At 37.1% G+C, this 24,288-nt stretch overlaps 1 protein-coding gene across 3 annotated transcripts in view; it reads right to left on the bottom strand.

The window, feature by feature from the left end:
- Mindy2 (MINDY lysine 48 deubiquitinase 2) overlaps positions 1–24,288 on the bottom strand; it is a 74,113-nt gene that overhangs the window by 24,062 nt on the left and 25,763 nt on the right. For 2 of the 3 annotated variants that reach the window (XM_085689317.2, XM_048424178.3), the window contains exons 4-5: positions 15,630–15,788; positions 4,885–4,987 (exon numbers count right to left, since the gene is read on the bottom strand). In XM_085689317.2, coding sequence (XP_085545443.1) covers positions 4,885–4,987; positions 15,630–15,788 — 262 coding nt within the window. The remainder of the gene's footprint in view (positions 1–4,884; positions 4,988–15,629; positions 15,789–24,288) is intronic. The other variant, XM_085689318.2, reaches the window with a different exon arrangement.

The raw sequence follows: 24,288 nt of genomic DNA on the forward strand, positions 1-24,288 counted from the left end.
AATCTTTTTATATGATCTCATATAGTTTTTGATGTGGCATTTCCCTCTGTATTCTGTATTGGTTAATAAAGGAAATGCTTTGGGCCTATAGTAGAGCTATAGGGGAACAGAACTAGGCTGGAAAAACTAAACTAAATGCTGGGAAAAAGAAGGAAAGAGTTAGAGAGAAGCCATGGAGCTGCTGCCAGAGACAGATGCACTGAAACTTTGCTGGTAGGCCATGACCTTTTGGTGATGCACAGATTAATGGAGATGGGTTAACTTAAGATATAAGAGCTAGCCAATAAGAAATTAGAGCTAATGGGTCAAGCAGTGATTTAAATAATATAGTTTTTGTGTGATTATTTGGGGGTTAAGTGGCCAGAAACTAACTAGCGGCCTCCTCCAACAAATTGGCGCCAAAATCCACTTACAAGCTGAGAGAGTTTGGTAAAAAAATTCTAGACACTAAAAACAAAGTTTAGCCGCATTTTTTTTTTTCTGAATAGGCTGTGCTTGCTGGCAGCACACTGCATTCCTTTAAGAGAGGTTTTCCTGATTCAGCAGTAGAAAAAAGGGGGGGTTTTGGGGAGCCTGAACTCTGCCCAGGAAGTGAGACTGGCTCCTGTGTAGATCCTAGAGGGTCAACCCAACAGAATGCTTTTTTATCAGCTTTTGTTTTTCTTTTTTCTGCCTTTACCAGTCAAAATTACACAGAATTGAAGAAATCCCTTAATTCTCTCTCTCTCTCTCTCTCTCTCTCTCTCTCTCTCTCTCTCTCTCTCTCTCAATGTTTAAAAGAAAGCCTTAGAATAACATTTAATAAATATATGTAATAATACATAAATACAAAAAAAAAGCTGCGGTTTTGAAATGCCAGCTTTCTGGGCCTTGCTGCCAGCTCTTTCAGGAGCTCTGAGCATTTAAATGGGGTTTCTAAGCAGCATATTACAAACTGCTTAATGGCTCAACATAGAGCTGCTACATACTTGGAACTAGGGCAATGTGTACGGCTTGCAAAGGTAGTGAACGAACTTCCACCATGTTGAACTGTGCAGAGTAAGAAAGCAGGGACAGGGGGCTGGAGGGATGGCTCAGAGGTTAAGAGCACTGCCTGCTCTACCAAAGGTCCTGAGTTCAATTCCCAGTAACCACATTGTAGCTCACAACCATCTGTAATGGGGTCTGGTGCCCTCTTCTGGCCTTCAGGCATACACACAGGCAAAATATTGTATACATAATAAATAAATATTTTTTAAAAAAGAAGGCAGGGACATATATACCCTAGTAATGCCTCAGCTTAAGTTTTTAAGAAGTGTTTAGCATTTTAAGAAGGGCTCCTTGACAGTAAAGAATTACAGATACACAATAAAGACAAATTCAGATGGAAAGGACCTCTAAATGGGTCACGGTGTTGGATAAATGTATGTAGGCTTGGGAGAGAGAAGAAAAGTATAGGGAGTTATAAAAGGAAGTAAATGGTTTATAAAAAATATAAAACAAAGTCTTTAAAGAAACTGTATAGACAGTCATAAGTAAAAGGAGTAAAGAAAAATAAGCCAGGTAAAGATGAAGGATACACAAAGAGTCTGGATTATATATATTATAGTGTTTTCTTTGAATTTTTTGACTGTAAAGGAACTAAGTAGAGAGAGACATTTCATTGTATGGGCTGCTAAGCTAAACCAGCATATGTTCTAAAGGTATCATGACTTCCAAATTCGAGTCTAAGGATTATGTTGCTTTGGAAAAGAGGTTCTTCTTTTGTTTCCACAGAAGATGATAAGCTGTGGATTGCTTCCAGACTAATGTGGTTTAATGGACCAAGATCCCCTAAAAGGTTGCCTTGAACACTCCTCAAAAGATTACTTTGCCCAATAAACAGCAGGAAGCAGTTTGGAGAAGAAGTATGCCCATATTCCAAAATATTGTCTATAAATGTTTGTTTACATTTAAAGGGGAATATGTTGTAGAGATTTGCATTGGTATGTATCTTGGTTTATTGATACAAATTTAAGGTCAATTTTGTTATACTATATATATGTATTTCTGATCTTGATTAAGGTATTGTATTTGTGCAGCTAATTTAGAAATGTAAGGTATAATTAAGGAATATAGGTTAATAGAAAATCATCTATAATAGTCAAGCTTGTAGTCATGTTACTTAGATTTTCTAGATGTACAGATATATTTCAGGTGGCTAGGCATTCTTCAAACCTTTCAAAGACTACAGAATATGACATTTAAAATGTTTAAGAATTTAGGACTTTTCCTGACAGCACCAAGCTACTTCAAGAGGAAGATGGGCACTGAAGAGGCTCCTTATGGAGTCTGTTAGCCATTTGGGCAAGAAATTGCTCTTGCCTGGGCTGCTTCATAACTTAACATGCAGAACCCACAGAGAAATGACTGCTGAACTTACCTACAGGTGAGACTGTCCTTTAGGGTTCCTGCTTCATGAAAGAGTCAGCTAGACATTCTGCAGGATACAGATGAAAGTGACTGACAAACTGCCAATATAGGTGGAACTGTCTTTGAAATTTCCTGCTTCATGGAAAAGTCTACCAGATATTATGGGCCTGCAGGCTGAAGATGGATGCCCCAACAATACAGAAAAACTTTGGGTGACTGTCCAGGCAGCGAGATATCTCTACTAGTTTTAGAGTATTAGAAGTTGCTTACAATGTACTTCCTGTTTACATAGATAATATATTCTTCTGGAGTTTTTGATGGAGTTGAAGAATTTATATAGTTTTCCTTAGTTATGATAAAAGATAAAGAAAATATAAATATTGTAATTGTAATTCTTGCTCGATATATGTTTTGTTATATGTAATTTTACTATGTTAAAGTTGAAACCTTTCTTTGTATTTAAACAGAAAAGGGAAGGTGATGTGGGATTTCCCTCTGTATTCTGTGATTACCATTGGTTAATAAAGGAACTGCTTTGGGCCTATAGCAGATCTATAAGGGAACAGAGCTAGGTGGGGAAAGCTAAACTGAATGCTGGGAAAAAGAAGGGTGGAGTCAGAGAGAAGCCATGGAGCTGCTGCCAGAGACAGATGAACTGAAACTTTGCTGGTAGGCCATAACCTTGTAGTGATGCACAGATTAATGGAGATGGGTTAAATTAATATATAAGAGTTAGCCAATAAGAAGTTAGAGCTAATGGGCCAAGCAGTGATTTAAATAATATAGTTTCTGTGTGATTATTTCAGGGTTAAGCAGCTGGGAACTAACTAGCAGCCTCCTCCAACAAGTGTTTTTGTTGTTGTTCTTTGGTATGTGTGATGTTCCTGTGGATGACCAGAGGTTGGTTTAGAGTGTCTTTCTCAGTTGCTATCCACTTGCGTCTGAGACAGGGTCCTCAGTAATTTAGCTAGACTGGCTCCTAGGATGCTTCTGTCTTCAAAGTACTTAGTTTTTATGTTGGGATGCAGGAAATCCAACATAGGTCTTATGCTGTGGGATATCTTTCTGTATTCTGTGATTATATGATGCTCTCATTGGTTGATAAATAAAGCTGATTTGGCATATGGAAAAACAGAATAGAGCCAGGCAGGAAATCCAAGCAGAGATAGAGGAGAAGAAGGACAGAATCTGGGAGATGCCAGTCAGTCATGGAGGAAACAAGACATGTAGAAAATTAGGTAACAAGCTATGAACCATATGACAAAGTATAGAAAAGAAATAATGGGTTAATTTACACATAAGAGCTAGCTAGTAATAATCCTGAGTCATTGGACAAACATAACTAATAAGTCTCTGAGAGGTTATATCTGAATGGTGGGCAGGAGAGAAACGCCTATTTACAGTCTTACACAAGAGGAATTTTACCAACTGAGTCATCTCCCTAGCCTAGTCCATTCTTTTGTTTGTTTGTTTTTGAGAAAGGGTTTCTTTGTCTAGACCTGGTTGTACTGAAACTTGCACTGTAGACCAGGCTGGCCTCAAACTCACAGAGATCTTCCTGCCTCTGCCTTCTGAGTGTTGGTATTAAAGGCATGTGCTACCTTGCCCAGCCCCTAGCCTATTATATATCCTTATACTCACTAGCTTTAATTTATAAAAATTTGTTAACTATAATCTTTATTGTGCTGCATTTTGAAGGACTGTATCTGAGTGAGAGTGGGGGACTCATCCCCTGCCCCTGCTTATTTTGATTTTCCCTTCTTTTCTTTTTCCATGCTAAGGAAGGAGAATTTCAGCTTCACTATGTTTTTGTATGAAACCATGGAGTGAATGGTGGTGAAAGTTTATTGAAATGACTTCCAACCTGAGAGCATTCTAGTTTCAAATCTTTTTACTGACTATTAATTGAAGCACATCTGAAAAATGTATGTTTTTTAAAGTAGGGTATTTGTAGATTTACTGAGGAAAAGTGGCAAAGAACTCTTGTGAGTGGGAGGGGCTTTAAAGGAGGAAAACCCTGAAAAAATATTGACCTGTCTCTATGACAGTGAATTTAGTAATTTCAGTCAGTTACTCATGTTCCAGAATGAGGCTTTAATACAGAACTGCATTGAGACACTGTGGGAAATACATATAAGCTCTTTAGATGAGGGTTCAGGGACAGTAACACAATCTACTTAGTAAGCACAAGTAGTAATCATTGGACATCTGATCTCACCAAAGCTGCAAGTGATCCAAAGTCTGGTCTTAGCACCCTGCCCTGATTTTACAGTCAGTTGAAGATGGCTTGAGAAGGATCCTCTCCTGCATGTAATGCTTCTCTTAATTCCTACAAGAGCCACCACTTATATTTTTAGAATTTCTATCTAAGAAATTTACAATAATGAAAATGTTATAAAGAAACAATTATTTTGTTTACTTATAGAAGATAAATGTAAACTCAAAGTATTTCAAGACAAGTTATTTTACCAGGTATCATCAGCACTCACCCACCTTCACTAACCAACTGGCTGTTGTCTGACTGCTTACAGGAGATGATCTTCTCCACCAGTTGGTTGTAGCTGCAGTTGCCAACAGCTTTTACAATGTCATCAGTCTGGAAAACAAATGACTGTCTTACTAGCCCTGGCAAGATTAGAAATAGTAATGAAAACAATCCCATTACTCTGTAAGCCTGTGTTCTAATACAACACTGAATAGAAATGCTTAGGAGAACGCCAGTTCAGAAGCCAGAACCCAGCAGTTTCTGTTTACAACTCAGTCTAACACATTATGAAAACCACAGCATAGTTATATTTGAACTGTGCAAAAATGATAGTTATTACATGCAACTGTAAAGACTATAAAGATGCATCTAAGCAACTATAATACATGAAGTATTCAGGAGGAAAAATGAGAAAATTCGGGGGATAGATGATTCAGCAGTTAAAAAGCACTGGCTCCTTTTCCAGAGGACCTGAGATCCTTTTCCAGCACTCATATAGGTGCTCACAACTGTCCAGTTCCAGAAGCTAACACCCTCTCCTGGTCTCTACAGGCACTGCATACATGTGATACACAGACGTATAGGCAGATAAAAATATTCATATACATAAAACAGAAACAAAAATTCAGTGTTCAGATAACACAGATGTTTTCAAACAGTGTGGTGGCACATGCCTGTGGCCTTGATGTTGAGCCTGTCCTCCACCTGTGACACTTTCACACTTATTTTACTGTTGTCTTTTTTTTTGGGGGGGGGGAGATCTCAGGAACGCCCATGCCATTTGTCCATCACTTTTATCAATTTTGAGTCATTTCTTGTTCCTTACAGTATTTCTATGTTATTATATTTTATGTATATCTTTTATCAACAGCAAAACACAAATGTGTTTTAATCCAGCCCAAGCTACTGTCTTTTTAAGAATTTGCTATGACCAGCCTCAGTAACAAAGCAAGACTTGCCACAGAATTAAAAGCAGAAATTGTTAATTATTTTCTTCTTTAACAATTAGCTCTAGGTCCTTGGACACTTTAATTTCATTAATTCTTCTAACTTCTGTTACTATTTCTGCAAAACTTAAAAGTTTTGAGTACCCAAAATATCATGCTATTTGGTAACCATCAGTCACATAGATTTATCTATATTATATGCAATATATCTAGTTTTTCTTAACATGTGGGATGTATTTACTTCTTGTTCAAATACATATATTTATACTAATAAAGGTCTAGCAATAACAAAACACTAAAATGTAATTTGAAAAAAAAACTTTGCTTCATTCTTGAAAAATTACTTCCCATGGAAAGAATTGAATTAGCTTTTGTCTTTTAGTTCACTGATGCCATCCCATTATTATCTAGCCTTCACCTTTGCTCTCAAGAGGCTAGTTAGAGGGTATAGTGGCCTGTATCTGTAACCTTAGTGCTTGGGCGGTGGAGGCTGGTGGATCAGGAATTCAAGTTGATTCCTCTGTTACATAGTGAGTTTGAGGCCAGAATAGGATGCTTGAGACCCTAGCTCAAAAGAAAACAAACAAACAAACAAATGATTAGTCACCAATTAATTATTTGGAAATATCTTCTCAATGACTGAATTCTACTGTCCATTATCCAGATGACAATAGGTATTTATTTTCAAGATAGTTTTCTCTTTTGAGGCAAAGTCTCTCTATGTAGTCCTGGTACTTGCTCTATAAAACCATGATAGTCTCAGATTCAGAGATATCTGTCTGCCTCTGCCTCCGAAGTACAAAAGGTATTACTGTACCTAAGCAAGGTAGTTATTTATAGACTACAGAATTAAAATTCAAAGAAGCATCTAGCTCTGAAAGTTTGATTTGTTTTTTTCTTTGTTTGTTTTTGTTTTGTTCTTTTCTAAGACAGGGTTTCTCTGTGTAGCCTTGGCCATTCTGAACTCACTCTGTAGACCAGACTGGCCTCAAACTCACAGAGATTCACCTGCCTCTGTCTCCCAAGTACTAGGATTAAAGGCGTGAATTCAGACCACTGCCCAGTCTGAAAGGTTTTTTTGTTTTGTTTTGTTTTTAAGCTTTGTATTTTCTTGTTCTCTTCTGGCCAACATGATTTGTTAGAAAGCAAGGGAGGGAAACAGATCTAAAGCACTGAGGCCTCTCTTGGGAACCTCTGCCTAGACCAGAAGCACCCGATGAGCCATCTCTGTACTACACTGAAGTTCATTTTTTTTCTTTAAGTATATTATTCAACCATACCAAACAACTTATAGCTATACACACAAACAGGTGATCTGAGTTTAGTTTTTAAGAACTCAGTCTAATGTTCCTCAGGCTGTCATGGGACTTACAAGAAGTGAAAGTACCTGGTGTTGCTAACTGCCAAGTTACACCCAGGATGTGTAAAATGCTTGACGAGTTGACTTTTAGTGATATCCTCGGTAAAAGAGTGCCAATCAAAACACAGATGTCCTGGTTAAAGTGAACTACCCTTTTATTGCCCAGAATACCAATTGCTTTCAGGGACAGGGATGGAGGATATAGGCAACCCTCTGCCATGATATTCTCTTTCTCTATAGCTAATGCAGGCACAATGCACTCCATCAGTTAGTATTTATTAAGCACCTACTATTGACATAAACTATTCTAAACACTGAGACATAAGACCCCATAAAAGAAGCATTTCTTGGGAAATGGCAGTCAGTCAGGTACATTAATAGATAATAATTATAGTTTAATGACAAATGATAAAAACATAGTAAAAGGAGAGAAAATGGCTGAGAAGAGGTAGAGTAATAATTTTAGGGAGGACCTCTCTTACAAGATAATATTTGACAAGAACTTTTAAAATACAAAGAACCAAGACTGTGAAGACCTGGGAGAACAAGGTACTGGAAGACTAGCAGTCCACAGGTAATAATCCAGTCAGTACAAAACAGACCTGGGCTAAGAGTGCAGACTTGCTGGCATGCACAGGGCTCTGGGTTCCATGCCAGGACCTGCAGCAACATCAGCAGCTCTGAGAGAGATGAGCTGACCTGCTTAGCTAACAGAAAAACACCAGTGTCACTGGAGTAGAGTGAGAATGTCAGAGAAAGGCAGGAAGTGGTGTTAGGCAGAGTCTAGAGCATAAAAACCTGGATTAAACCGAGGCACAATTACTGTGGATTCAAGGCCAGCCTGGACTACATAGTGAATCTTAGGTCAAACTGGGCTATCATACAGGACACTCTGTCATAAAGACTAAACAAAACAAACAAACCAAAAATTCAACAAATACCCATCATGATTTCACTTTATTGCAACTATACTAGAGATTAAAGGAAATTAAAAAAAGAAAGTTACTTTGCCAGTGAGTATCAAGACAGTTCAGTAGATCTTGAATGATCTCTGCAGCAAATAACAGGGCGATGGGATACTAACAGGTAAAAGAATAAGGTTGGGCCCTTTCCAGATACAGAAAAACTAATTCAAAATGGATCATATTCCTAAACGTAAACACTAAAACATGTGAGTTCACATTTGTAACTTTTGGTTAGGTGACCACACAGAAGACAAAATTAAAAATAGATAAATTGAGTCTCATCAAAATTATATATCCTACCACTCAGGAGGTAGATGTAAGGTAGAGCTCTGTGAGAACAAGAGTCTACATGCATATGCACATAGATAAAGAAGTAACAAAGATCACATATTACATGTTTTCAATGGCATGAAGTGTCCAGGATAGCGGAATCTTTACAAACAAAGCAGACTGGGAAAGTTACAAAGACTAGAGGCTGAAGACTAAAAATTATAGAGTTTCTTTTCTTTTCTTTCTTTTTTTTTAAAAGATTTTATTTATTTAGCTTTTTTTGAAGACAGGGTTTCTCTGTGTAGCTTTGGCTATCCTGGAACCAGCTTTGTAGTTCAGGCTGGCCTCAAACTCAGAGATCCTCCTGCCTCTGCCTCCTAAGTGCTACAATTAAAGGTGGGTGCCTCCACCACCCCTCTGAGTTTCTTTTCAAGATGATAAAACTATTCAAAAAACTGATTGAGTTGATAATTATGCATGAAATGTGCCAGAGCAAGGGAATATTCATATTCAACAGCTCAAGTTTACATAATTAACTCAAAATGTATCATAGACTTAAGTACAAAAATAAAACCATAATACATTTAGCAAAGAAAAGCACAGCAGAAAACAATCAATGTTTAGAGCTAGAAAGAGTTGTTGAACTTAAAAAAAAACAGTCAATAAACTAAGTTTCACCAAATTAAAAAAAACTAGAGTGATAGCTCAGTGGTTAATAATACGTACTGTTCTTCCAGAGGACCTGAGTTTGATTACCAGCACCTACGTCATGTGACTAAAACCACCAATAATTGAAGCTCCAGGGAGCCCATACCCTCTTCTGTCCTCTCTAAGTACCTGCACAAATGTGGCACATGTATGTACATTTATATACAGACACATAAATATTAAAATTAAAAAAAACTTGAGTCCAGATGTGGTAACACACACTTGCAACCTGGCACTCAGGAGGCAAAGGCAAGAAAATTGCAAATCCTATGCCAGCTCTGGTTATATGTAGAGACCATATTTCAAAAGACCAAAAACTCCAATATAATTGGAAAATTGGAGGGGACAAAAGGGAGGGATAAAAAGAGATTTTATTGAAAAAAGAAATACTAAAAGCAAATAAACATGGGAAAATATGTTAAACATGGTTAAAGATACAAACTTTAAAAAAAAAAACCCAGGCATGACAAAGAAAAATAAAAAGAAAAACAAAGAAAGAAAAAAAAATCCAGGCATGAGGCTAGGAGATGATTCAGTCAGTACTACCATATGAGGATGAGGACCTGAGTTTAATCTTCAACACTTATGTAAAAAAATCAAGCATGGTGGTACATGCCTGAAATCCTAACACCGGGAAGGCAGACAGGTAGAGTTCTGTGAATTCCAGCTAGCATGGTTTATGTAGTGAGACTCTATCTCAGGAAAACAACAACAACAACAATAATAAACTAAAACAACTTTATACATAGAAAGAAGCTGTTTCTTCCTTTGGTTCTTCCAAGATCATCTCTGCAGTTGATTCTAAAGACTGCCTCTTTATTTGACTAATGCATGATAATAATGGACACTAGAGAGTGGAGGGAAGAAGAGGTCTTCCTGGCTATCTCTGCTGCTAGGCACATTTGGTAGTAACTGTATTCCCTTCTAGACGGTCCTCTCATGCTTCAGCAAGTGGTGTTGCTGGGTTTTAACCACTGTGTCTTCAGAGTTAAGGGAAATCGTTCCTGGCTGCTGACAGTTCTAAGATACTTCACTATTCCTTGGTTGTTTCCTTCACCTTCACCCACACCTTTCTAACTAAGATCTTCTTAACACTTTGCTTAGTTATACTGGGGTGTATCCTGTACTTCAAGTCAAGGCCCTGGTGTACTCGGCAAGAGGCAGAAACTGGAATGTAGATTATTAAATACCAGTAGATTGTAGACTATTATTTTAAGATACGTTGTTACATTTGTTTATGCTGTGGAACATTTTGTTTAGTGATGTAAAAATGTATTGTATTCTTTTATATTGCATTTGTTTAACTCTTTGAAACTGTGTTACTTTGCCTTTCTAAAAACACCTGATTGATCTAAAAAAGAACTGAACAGCCAATAGCTAAACAGGAGAAAAGATAGGAGGGGCTGGCAGGCAGAGAGAATAAACAGAAGAAGAAAAGAGCAAAGAGGAGGAAGGAATGAGAAAAGAAGTAGGAGGACATCAGGGGTCAGCCACCCAACTACACAGCAAGTCATGCAGTAAGAAATAATGAAAGGTATACAGAAACAGAGAAAGGTGAAAGCCCAGAGGCAAAATAGAGATGCTAGTTAGCAACAAACCAAGCTAAGGCCGGGCATTCATAAGAAAGAATAAGCCTCTGTATGTATGTATGTATGTATGTATGTATGTATGTATGTATTTGGGAGCTGGGTGGTGGGTGTCCCAAAGAGTAATAAAATAATCAACATTTTGATGCCCGACAAGAGGCTCTTGAATTTCCACAGATCCTGAAGAAGCTTTAAAAAACAAAACAAAACAACAACAACAACAACAACAACAACAAAAAACCCGGCTTCTTTAGAAAACTCTCCTTTGAGTTTGTCGTCTTTGAACTTCAAGAGTGTGAGAGTACCTAGGATGCTGTGTTGAAGCTGAAACTGCTCTTCCAGGGTGGTCCCTCTGGACAGCCAGGCCCCTCAGAAGAGGGTTGCTCCCAGACAAGCACCTACAGCTTAGCCTCCAGCAGCAGCTGCACCATCTTCAGTTGGCTCACCTGCCAGGCAGCCATGCCTAATGGCCCAGATGGCAACCGCTACAGCCAGTGTGGCTGTGGGCTCTGCAGTGGGGCCCACCCTAGGTCATGCCATCACTGGGGGCTTCAGTGGAGGTGGTAATACTCAGCCTGCCTGACATCACTTATCAGGAGCCCCAGGGAGCCCAGCTGCTTGACCAGGCATCTTATGGGTCTTGCTCTCTTGAGATCAGTTTCTGGAGTGTTCCCAGAACCAGAGCAACATCAAACTCTGCAAGGGCTTCAACAAGGTGTTGAGGCAGTGAAGAATTGCAAACAGTTTAATCAACAAGTTCAAACTAAAAAATTGAAATGGGCTCTACATAATTGATAGTGCAAGTTCGGACCCTGAGTAAACCTTTTATTTCTAATAGCTCCATTGCTTCAGAATAATCATGAAAGAATTCTAACTGTATAGATATTCACTGAGGCTTATAGTGTTGGGGACTGGGCAAGTGATGGCCTCCTTGAACCACTGTATTGTTTTTTTGTGAGCTAATGAAAATAAAGTTGCTTTATTCTGGAAAAAAAGTAGTTTTCCTTTAAGAAATTCTGCCACACAGAAACAACCTTTTTCACGCTAAATAGAAACAAAAACTAAGTAAAAGCGCCTGCCTCAGTGCAAGCATTGGAAGTCTAGATTTCTGGGGATGTTGAATGCGGTTCTGGTCAAATGCACCTCCAACTGGACTGCGAACTTTAGGCTTGGTTCTCAGGCACCTGGAAGCAGGTGCAGTCAGCCATTAGAGTGGTACAGAGCACTCTGCTGTAGCTTAGTAGTTTCAAGTTGGCTCACACGGTCAAAAAAGACCATAGATATGCAGTAAAAGAGGTCCAGACGGAACAATCTCTAAACAGGTTCCAGTGTGTTTTACAATGTGCACAGGCTTAAGAAAGAAAAAAAATATGGGTATAGACAGTCATACAAAGAAAGAAATACTTTAAAAGTAGTAACTTAAAGTCTTTAAAGAGCCATGTAGGAGGGAAATACACAGGGAGTCTGGATCTTACATATTGTTATATTTCTTTTGAATTTTTTGATTGTTGGTAAGCAAACAACAGCTGCTAAGAGACATGGGAATGAAAGAGGGACTGATGAAATAAACCAGCCTAGATATTTTAAAAATGTTTTAACTTTAAAATGGAAGTCAAAAAATGCATTTGTAAAATAGAACTTAAAAGATGCATTGCTTTGGAGAAGCATTCTTGTTTTTGTTTCCACAGGAAATGAGAGGCTGTGTTGTTCCACGTTAATATGGATCAGGTTTAATCAAGGGAGACCTTCCGAAACTTGACAGGTGATATCTATCATCAAGGGTTAGAGCTGGTCTTCTCAGGACGTGACCATTATCTCAATTTTCTCAGGGACCCCTACAGATGCTTTGCCCACAGACAACAGGAAGCAGTCTGGAGAACATGATACCCACTTCCCAAGAAGGGGTGTGAGAGGCTTTTGGTTATTTGGTGGGTTATGGATGTTTGTTATCATTGAGGGAAATATAATATATTGATACAAATTTAAAGTTATTTTGTTATACTGTATATACATTCCTACTCTTGTTTAAGGTATTGTACCTATGCAGTTCATTTAAAAATGTAAAGTAAAGCTCTAGTTGTTGAAAGTTATTATTATAAACTATTTACAACAATCAAGAAACACAGGCTAATATTTAGTCATCTATAACAGTCAAATTTGTAGATATGTTAGGCATATTTTCAAGATCAGAGATATTTTAGATAAATAACTGGTCTTCAAACACTTCAAAGACCTATAGAATATGGCATATAAAATGCTTTGCTAACCTAAGGCTTTTCATGACAATGAGTCACATCTGCTCCTGGCAGCACCAATTTACTTCAGAGATAATGGGCATCAAAGAAACTCCTTAAGGAGTTTGCTTTTATTTGCAGTAAGTTTAGCCACTGGGCAAAAAGACTGCTGTTGCCTTAGATTGCTGATAATGTGCTGTGCAGATTAGATATGCAGGACCCACAGGAAAAATTCCTGCTTCACAAAAGAGTCTGTGAGATATTCTGCAAGACACAAAGGAAAGCAACTGATGAACTTTGCTAATACAAGGTAGGACAGTCCTTTAGTTTTTTTGCTTTGCTGAAAAGTGCCAGATACTCTAGGCCCGTAGGCTGAAGATGTATGCCCCAATGTTGCAGAGGAACTTTGGGTGACTATACAAGCAGCAAGATGTATTTTTTAGTATGTCATCAAAGACCTCCTTCTGGGTCTTTGATTGAGTTAAAAACTAAATGAACTATTTTCCGTTATTTTTTCCTTAGTTATGATAGAAAGTAAATCAAGGTATAAAACTTGGCTTCACTAAAATGGGATGGATGGTGGAGTGTTTTCTCTGAATTTGCTACATACAAAAGGACTGAATATTGTAAATTAGTTCTTACTTGATAAATGTTTTTGTTGTATAGAGTTTTACTATGTTAAAAACCTATCATTTTATTTAGATAAAGAGAAAAAATGTTGTAGAATATAATTTTAAGATGTGTTACATTTGTTTACATTGTGAAACATTTGTTGAATGATTCAAAGATGTGTTGTATTCTTTTATATTACATTTGTTTAACACTGTGAAGCTGTGATACTTTGCCTGTCTAAAATGTTTGATTGGTCTAATAAAGAGCTAAATGCCAATAGCTAAGCAGATAAAGGATAGGAGAGGCTAGCAGATAGAGAATAAAAGAAAGAGGAAAAAAAAACAAAAGGGAAGAAGGAACAAGAAAAGAAGGAGGGGGACATCAGGGGCTAGCCACCCATCCATACAGCAAGCCATGGAGTAAGAAATAAGGAAAGATATACAAAAACAGAGAAAGGTAAAAGCCCAGAGACAAAAGATAAACAGGATAATTTAAGAATAGCCTTTTAGAAACAAACCAAACAAGAACAGGCATTCATAAGAAAAAAATAAGCCTTTGCATGAATTTATTTGGGGGCTGGGTGGAGGTGCCACAAAGAATAAAGAGTAATAATAATAATAATAATAATAATAATAATAATAATAATAATAAACAAACACATCAGCAGACTGGATATACAGAAAGGTGAAAAATTCTTCCACACATTAGAGTGATGTGGATAAGGGAGTGGTTTTTGAAATAAATGTCAGGGTGGTTCTCTCTCTCTCTCTCTCTCTCTCTCTCTCTCTCTCTCTCTCTCTCTTCTTAATGCTATGCTCTTAACCAAGGAGAAGGTTGGCCTTTCCAGAATCCTGGGTACAACCTCTAAGCTCTTGGGGTTTCTCTAATAACAAGACTAATAGTGCTATTCATGGCAGAGCCTTCATGCCACATCTGCAGCTCACACTAGAGCACAGTGACTCATGAGGGCCCACATGAACAACGTGGCATCAAGTCTAGTTGGTGACTGAGATCAATCACATTGGCAATCCATAATGAATCTGGGCTCTGAAAGCTGAGTTCTAGAATTGGGATACTGTATGGATAGTGCCATATAACAATTATAGGAGGGCAGCATGCCTAGAGGACAGGAGCTTCCCAGGTAAAAACTTTCTAAATTTTGTCCTATGCATCTTCCTTGGTTAGAACAAACCTGTATCTGTTTTCTCTTGTGTGCACCATTATAGTAATAGGCTGAATTATTTGTATACAATGGTATTCCCAAGAAGGTTGTGTAAGTTAGGGTTTCTACTGCTGTGAAGAGACACCATGACTACAGCAACTCTTATAAAAGAAAACATTTAATTGAGCTGGTGGCTTACAGTTTCAGAGGTTCAGTCCATTATCATCATGATGGGTACAATGCGGCATGGAGGTAGACCTGGTGCTGTAGGAGTAGCTGGGAGTCCTACATCTCACAGACAACAGGAAGTTTATTGTGACACTGAGCAGAGCTTAAGTAAAAGACCTCAAAGATTTCCTCCATTGTGACATACTTCCTCCAACAAGGCCATTATCTACTCCAGCAAAGCAACACTTCCCAATAGTGCCACTTCCCTTGGGGACCATTTTCTTACAAACTACCACAAGGGTTTTAGCAAACTATTAAATCTTAGGATATTTGGGGAAACCCTCTAAACTTGCAATTGATGTGAAAGTGAGGGATTCTTCACTTGACTCTGCAGTTAGGGTCAGAAGTGTTGAGTAGGTTGGGGAGTCTGGAACACTGTTCCCTCACAGTTTTGCTAATTCCAGGTCAAAGAGCAAGCATATTTATATTAAAAATATAAATTTAGATGAACTTTCCTGCATTTGTGCTTATGTAACTGTTATTTTTATGTGTCTGAGTCTTTTGCCTGCATGTACATCTATGTATCAGTGGCATGCCTGGTAGCTACATGTGTCAAAAAAAAGCATCAAATTCCCTGGAACTGAAATTACAATTGTGACCTGTATGCAAGAGTAACAGTGCTCTTAACCACTGAGCCATCTCTCAAGACCCCTATATTTATATAACTGAAAATCTACTTACCTGAGGGTCCACTAACCACCCATGATACAAAGGAATATCTAGAAGATCGAAGACTATACACTCTGGTGTGTACTCGAACACTCGTACACCAGTAAATCTGACATTCACATCCAAGCCTGTCTGCAGTTTGTGCAAGATTGCCATAGCATCGCTCATATTCTGAAAATACAAAGGGGAGAAGTAGAATTCAGAAGAATAAGAATTACAAAAAAAAAAATGTATGTAGTGACAGGAGCCTGTAGTCGTCCCAGCAGGGTTCTCATTGTGATTTCCAGGCTAACATAGGCATCACACCAAGATCTTGCTTTTTTTCTTTTTTTCTTTTCTCCTCCTCCTCCTCCCTCCTCCTCCTCCTTCTCTTCCTTCCTCTCTCCCTCTCTCTCCTTTTTTGAGACAGAGTTTCTTTGTGTAGCCCTGGTTGTTCTAGAACTCACTCTGTAGACCAGGCTGGCTTTGAACTCATAGAGATTTACCTGCCTCTTCCTCCTGAGTGCTGTAATTAAAAGTATATGTCACCACCGCCCAGCCTAAGACCCTCTTTCTATTTATTTATTGATGTATTTTTTTTAGGTACAAGTGCTCTCTCTATATGCATGCCAGAGAGCCTCAATCCTGTGTGGTTACTGGGAATTGAACTCAGGACCACTGGAAGAACAGCCAGTGCTCTTAACCAGTGAGCCATCACTTCAGCCCCAAGCGCCTGTTTCTAAAAAAGAAAGAAAGAAAGAAAAGAAAAGAAAAGTTACAATTTACATTTTACCCAAGTTATTTCCCTCTTCAACACTTTCACTTTCATTTTCTGATTTTATCTTTTTTTCCCTTATAGTTCTGCAGCACTAGGGATCAAACCCAGGGCTTTGTACATGCTAGACAAGCCATATCTTCAACCCCTTAACAGACTTTTATTAAGTACATACTATGTACCAGGCACTAATCTGAGTTGCAGCATTATAATAGGGAATATTTGACATACCTCTCTCTCTCTCTCTCTGATCTTTCAAGACAAAGTTTCTCTGTAGCTTTGGAGCCTGTCCTGGAACTAGCTTGAACTCACAGAGATCTGGCTGTCTCTGTCTCCCAAGTGCTGGGATTAAAGGTGTGTGCTACCATTGTGCAGCTTTGACAAACTTTTTAATAAAGCAGAATTTCTGAAGGACTGTCCTGCTTTATCTGGACAAGGTTTGACAGTCAATCTCTGTTGTGACCTGCTTGTCCAATTAGGACAACATACTGCCAGCAGTCAAGGCAAGGGCACTTTCTTGCCCAGTGGCTTACTTTTGCCACAAAGAAAGAAAACTCCATGGAGTTTCTTTGATGCCCATATCTTCTCTGAATTAGATTGGTGCTGCCAGGAACAGACATGTCTCATTGTCATTAGAAAAAGAACCTATGCTATTAAAACATCTTTGTTATTGATAAAAAAGATCAATAAAATCAATAAAATCAATAAATGGCTGAAGCCATCTGGTCCTGGGCTTTTTTTCATTGGGAGACTTTTGATGACTGTTTCTATTTCTTCAGCAGTTATAGGTCTGTTTAATTTGCTTATCTGGTCTTGATTTAACTTTGGTAAGTGATATTTATCCAGAAAGTTATCCATTTCCTTTAAGTTTTCCAATTTGGTGGAGTACAGGTTTTCAAAATACGACCTGATGATCCTCTGTATTTCCTCCATGTCTGTTGTTATGTCCCCCCTTTCATTTCTGACTTTGTTAATTTGGATATTCTCTCTCTGCCTTTTAGTTAGTTTGGATAAAGGTTAGTCTATTTTGTTGATTTTCTCAAAGAACCAACTCTTTGCCTCATTGATTCTTTGTATTGCTTTCTTTGTTTCTATTTTGTTGATTTCAGCTTTCAATTTGATTATTTCCTGCCATCTAGTTCTCTTATGTGAGTTTGCTTCTTTTTGTTCTAAAGTGTTCAAATGTTCTGTTAATTAATGTGGGATTTTTCCAGCTTCTTTATGGAGGCATTTAGTGCTATGAACTTGCCTCTTAACACTGCTTTAATTGTGTCCCATAAATTTGGGTATGTTGTATGGTCATTTTCATTGAATTTTAAGAAGTCTTTAATTTCCCCCTTTATTTATCCTTGACCCATTGATGACTCAGGTGAGCATTGTTTATTTTCCATGTGTTTGTGGGTTTTCTGGAATTAGTATTGCTGCTGACTTCTAGTTTAAAAGCATGGTGATCTGATAAGGTACATTGGGTTATTCCAATTTTTTTTGTATTTGTTGAGGTTTGTTTTGTTACCAAGTATGTGGTCAATTTTTGAGAAGGTTCCATGAGGTGCTGAGAAGAAGGTATATTCTTTTCTGTTTGGATGGAATACTTTATAGATGTTTGTTAAGTCCATTTGAGTCATAACATCTGTTAGTTCTCTTATTTCTCTGTTCATTTTTTTGTCTGACTGACCTGTCCAGTGGTGATAGGGGAGTGTTGAAGTCTCCCACTATTAGTGTGTGGGGTTTAATATATGATTTAAGTTTTAGAAGTGTTTCTTTGACATATGAGGGTGCCCTTGTATTTGGGGCATAGATGTTCAGTATTGAACTTTCCTCTTGATGGATTTTTTTCCTGTGACTAATATGAAATGTCCTTCTTTGTCTCTTTTCACTGATTTTAGCTTGAAGTCTATTTTGTTAGATATTAGGATAGCTATGCCCGCTTGTTTCTTAGATCCATTTGATTAGTATATTTTTTCCCAACCTTTTATTCTGAGATGATGTCTGTCTTTGAGGTTGAGATGCATTTCTTGTATGCAGAAGAGAGATGGATTCTGTTTTCGTATCCAATCTGTTAGCCTGTGCCTTTTTATGGGTGAGTTGAGTCCATTTACATTAAGGGATATTAATGATCAGTGGTTGCTATCTCCTGTTAATTTAGTTTTCACCGTTGGCGATGTTAATTTGTGCATTTTTTTTCTTCTTCAGAATTTGCTGTAATGAGATCATCAATTGTCTGTGTTTTTGTTGGTGTAGCCATCTTCCTTAGGTTGGAGTTTTCCTTCTAGTTATTTTCTGTAGTGCTGGGTTTGTGGCTAGGTATTGGTGAAATCTAGATTTGTCATGGAATATCTTGTTTTGTCCTTCTATGGTGATCAACAGTTTTATAGTAGTCTGGACTGGCATCTGTGGTCTCTTAATGCTTGACCATGACCTTCTGGCTTTCATTGTCTCCACTGAGAAGTCAGGTGTAATTCTGATAGGTCTACCTTTATATGTTATTTGACCTTTTACCTTTGTAGCTCTTAATATTCATTCTTTACTCTGTATGTTTAGTGTTTTGATTATTATATGGTGAGAGGACTTTTTTGTGGATCCAGTCTATTTTATGTTCTGTAAGCTTTTTATATCTTCATAGGCATATCTTTCTTTAGGTAGGGAAAGTTTTCTTCTATGATTTTGTTAAATAAATTTTCTGTGCTTGTGAGTTGAACTTCTTCTCCTTCTTCTATACCTACTATTCTAAGATTTGACCTTTTTATGGTGTCCCATATTTCCTGGATATTTTAGGTTAAGCTTTTGTTAGATTTAATGTTTTCTTTAACTGAAGAGTCTATTTCCTCCATTGTACCTTCAGTGCTTGAGATTCTTTCTTCCATTTCTTGTATTCTGTTGTTCATGCTTGCATTTGTGGTTCCTGATCTTTTTCTTATGATTTCTGTTTCTATAATTCCTTTGGCTTGTGTTTTCTTTATTTTTTTTCTATCTCAGTTTTCAAGTCCTGAATAGTTTCTTTTATATGTTTGAGTTCTTTTTCTTGGTTTTCTTTAAGTGACTTGCTGATATCTTCCAATTTTTTGTTTGCTTTTTCCTCCATTTCTTTAAGGCAATTCCTCATTTCATCTTTAGGAATTTAAACATTCTCTTGAGGTTATTTTTTTAGATCATTTTCTTCTGGTTCATCCATATTTGGTTGTTCAGGTCTTGCTTTTGTAGGATCTTTAGGTTCTACTGATATTGTGTTGCTCTTTATGGTGTAGCATGTGATCTTACCTTTTCTACTCATCTTTCCCTCTAATAGGTGTGGTTGGGGCTGTCTGAGATTCTGTTGAATAATCTTCTAGGTGCCAGTGAATCCAGAGCTCAGATGGTTGTTCCTCGTGGTACAGTCAATGTCACAGTTCTAGTTGCCCCATTGTTTATTCCTGTTCCTGAAAGTAACTCAGTGCTCCTGTGCTTTGGTCTGCTCCCTTGGAATTTGCTGTCTCAGGCCTACTTCGGCCTAGGGTGCTGGTTTTGATCTGTTTCTGTAAATCTTGGTCTGGATCTCCTCCTGCAGAAGTCCCTGGCTTGGAATTGGACCTGTTATGGTGGAGATTGCTGACTCTGGATCTGGTCATTGGCTCAATCCTGATCTGCCCATGTCCCGGGACTGGGTTTCCTCCTGGCTTCTGCTCCTGGTGGAGCTTGTTCTCTCTGTGTCTTAGGTAACTGGTTTAGTCCCACTCTGGTTCCTGTGGAGATCGCAGACTCTGAATCAGGTCATTGGCTCAATCCTGGTCTGCCAGTGTTCCAGGACTGGGTTGGCTCCCAGGGCTGGATTTGCTCCTGGCTTCTGCTCCTAGTGGAGCTTGTTTCCTCTGGCCCTCTCTGTCCAAGAAGTCTCAATTAAAACATCTTAAATAGCATGTGCAGTGGATCTCCTAAGTGTTTGAAGACAACCTGTCTATCTAAAATATATCTGTTTGATCTTGGAAACATACCTAATATGACTACAAGTTCATTGTAATAGGTGACTAATTGCTAACCTGCATTTCCTCATTATCCTAAATAGTTGGTAATAAAAACTCTCAAGGGTTAGCAATTTACATTATATTGTTAAATGACTTGCACAAGTATCATACCTTGAAAAAGATTAGAAATGTATGTAAAGTATATTTTATCAAAATTGATTTCAAATTTGTATCAATATACAAAATTATATACAATATATAAAAGTACAATCCAAGGTAAAATATTTAAAACTAGTAGTTGCTTTTAAAAAAGTAGATTCAATAGTCTATATTTTTATCATATCTATATCCTCCTTCTTTTATTTTCAGAGTAGATTCAATAATCTACTTTTTTATCCTGTCTTTATCTCACTTTTTGTCTTTTGAAAACAAGAACTCTGAATCTATTCTCTTTTGTTTAACTTTCCTTCTGACCTTAACCAGTAACAACTTGTAACCAACCCTGTAAACAATGATAAATATCCATGACCCACTGAAGAACCTCTTGGGAATGTGGAAGTTGTATTCTTAAATTTACTTTCTGCTTTTTGGGGGTGATGGAATCTTTAGGGAATCCTGAAAAGAAAAATTTGGGTTGACAAGCCCTGGGAGAGGTAACTGTAACATTTGTTGTTCAGGTTCTACATAATGGGAATGTATAGGGTTTATCTCAAGTCCTGGATAGAGTAGTTTGTGAGGCTGGATCATTGCAGCTAGCCACCTTGAAATTGTTCTGAGCAGTCTGTAGTCCAAAGACAATTTTTAGGTGGTATTTTTCATCTTAGTGGTATTTTTCAAAGTCCTGAAGGAATCATCATTGTGGAGTCACTGTTACATGAGTTTATGGTTCACTGCAGAAAAGTGATAGAGACTCAAACCTGAAATCATGTACAGAAAGATGAAAGATATTTCTAGAATTAGTTAGAACCCTATATGACCATTAATATGACACACATTTAAAGAAATATATATATATCATATAAATTTTAAGATAATATTTAATACCTTAAGAAAGGCTGTTAAGAAGTCAATATAAAACAAAAATATTATGATATTAGTGGTAATAAAATAGTCCTTAAATATTTGTTTTTCTTCTGTCCCATATCAGGTGTTCTTCTGACATGAGATTTTGGATTTTACTTTTATAAGCATGCTAGGATTTAGAGAAGAAGAGAGCCACACTCCAACTCCAAAGCAAGCATGAATCTTTAACTGGACAAGGACTACCAAAAAAAAACATTTTTGTATCTGTAAGACCATATATATCTGTATAGAATAAGTACAAACAAACATTTGGGAAGACTGATGAAATGTATTACTGTTGGAAATGTGATATATCAGTAGACAAATTTATTCTTTTTCTTGAGACTTTTTTTTTCTGGATGATTTGTCCATTTTCTTCAGATGTCTCATTTGTCTAGTGGTCTTTGGATTCTCCTGATAAGGCAAAACCAAAACAAGTCCCCAATCCTAATTTTAGGGCAGTTCTCTTTTGGCAAGCTATTTCTGATCAAATGAAAAGCATTTGTTAATATTATAGGTTAGTTTAGACTGAACGGCCATGCTGTTTCATGAACTATCATCTCTTCTAATTAAAGGGTATCTCTTGTTCAAATCAAATCTTTATCAATTTTGATGGTATCAATAGCTTTTCTTTTCCTGTGGAAACAAAGGTAGAACCTCTTCCCCAATGTAGCACATGTTCTGGTTTCCATTCTGAGGTCAGTACAACTTTAAAGAATACTTACTGGCTGATTTAATTTCATAGTTTTTTCTACTATCCAATGTCTCTTCACAGCTGTTCCTTTATCATTAGCATTTAGAAAATTTAAAGTTAATAAAGCATTATGCAATCTTTTTCTGAGGGCATTTATCATCCCTTTCTGTTATTTCAACATACCCTTCAGAGTTTGATTTGATCTTTCTATAACTTCCTGCCCTATAGGATTGTTTGGTATACCTGTAATATGCTTTATATTATAATAAACAAAAAACTTTAATTTTCTGAGGGACATATGCTGGATCATTGTCTGTCTTTATTTGTACAAGTATACCCATGATGGCCATAACTTAAAGCAAATGTGTGATTACTGAATCAGCCTTTTCTGAACAAAGCAATTGCCCACTGAAAACCTGAATAGGTATCAATGGTGTGGTATACATATTTTAGTTTTCCAAATTCTACAAGTCGAACACATCCATCTGCCAGATTTCATTCCTTTGAGTACCCTTTGGTTTACTTCCTATAGGTAGTGGTATTTGGTTGTAGAAAGAACAAGTAGAACATTTCCTTATAATTTACTTGGCTCATTGTCACATGATAGAAAAGTCCTTTGTAAATCCTTGCTATTGACATGATTTTTTAAATGAAATTCTGAGGCCTTCAGCACATTTCCAATCAATAATTGATCAATTTTTGCATTACCTTGTGCTAGAGCACCTGGCAGACCCATATGGGTTTGGCTGTGTGTTATGTATATGGGATGATTCCTATTCCTAATTGTATCTTTTAATTGAATAAATAATAAAGTCAATTCTGTATCATCTGGTATAAATTCAGTGGTTTTAATATGCAAAACAACTCTCCCTGCATATTGTGAATCAGTAACTATGTTGAAAGGTTTTTTAAAGTCCCTTAGTACCATGAGACTAGCATATAATTGTAACCTGCATTTCCTGATTCATTTGTATCAGTATATAAAGTAGGGGCTCCAATTACTGGTATTTCTCATACAATATGAGGAAGGATCCAGCTTGTTCTTTATAAGTTGAATTCTTTTGCTTTTGGGTTATTTGTTGTTAATCTCTTCCAAAAAATTATTACAAGCTCTTTGCCAGGGTTCACTTTCTTTCCATAATTTGTCAATTTCATCATTATTAAAAGGTTCTATAAGTTCTGGGTCTATTATTGCTAATTGCTGAAGTCTCAGTTTTCCTCTTAGAATTTACTCAGAAACCCTTTACCCATAAATTTTTAATTTTTATTTGTTTTTTTTATATAAAGATCCATTCTAAGATAATATCTTCCCTCTGCATTAAAATTCCTGTAGGGGAGTGTTTAGAGGGTAATATGACCAGAATTCAGTTAGATTTGAATCCACACAATCCACATATAGTCATAATAATTAACAGAATCTCTTCTTTATATTTTTAGGAGCAATCTGAAATCCCCAACCAAGCAAAATTTTCTTTACTTCTTCAAACATTCTTTCTAAAGGATATATGTTTGAGTCAACTAATAAGATATTGTCCATCTAACGGTAAACTATAATTTTTTTTGAAATTTATGCCCTGGCAATGCTGAAGCATGCATGGGCAGCCCGTATATGGCAGTTCTGTTGAACTTGTCCATATTGGGATTTATGTTCTAAGTTGATGAGGATGACTGACAAGGTCTCTTCCTCAATGGTAAACTTAAAATTTTGGAAATTACTTACATAGCATTTCCAATGGCTGACTTAAAAAATATTGCAACACGGTGAGGCTATTTAATATTCCCTGTGGAAGAACCTTCCATTGATATCTCTTAGCAGGCTGAGAATTATCTATAATAAGTAGGCACCGTGAAGACAAAATTTTCTTTCTCTTTTTCTTGTAAAGGCATAGTGAAGAAACAATCTTTTAAATCAACAACTATAAGAAGCCATCCTTTAGGTAATAGAGACAGCAAAGGAATGCCAGACTGTAGAGAGCCTGTTGGCTGAATCTGTTTTTATTCTCCATTTTCCAGATATCTTTTTAATAACAAATACAGGAGAATTCCAAGGGCTGGTTGACTCTTCAATATATTGACTATTTAGTTGCTTCTATACCAGCTGTTCAAAAGCCTGCAGTTTCTCTGCTGTTAAAGGCCATTGTACAACCTTTTTTTGATATAAAGATTCATTCTAAGATAATATCTTCCCTCTGCATTAAAATTCCTGTAGAGGAGTGTTTAGGG

Source organism: Myodes glareolus, chromosome 4 (assembly GCF_982192425.1).
Source record: "Myodes glareolus chromosome 4, mMyoGla1.1, whole genome shotgun sequence".
Taxonomy (NCBI): Eukaryota; Metazoa; Chordata; class Mammalia; order Rodentia; family Cricetidae; genus Myodes; species Myodes glareolus.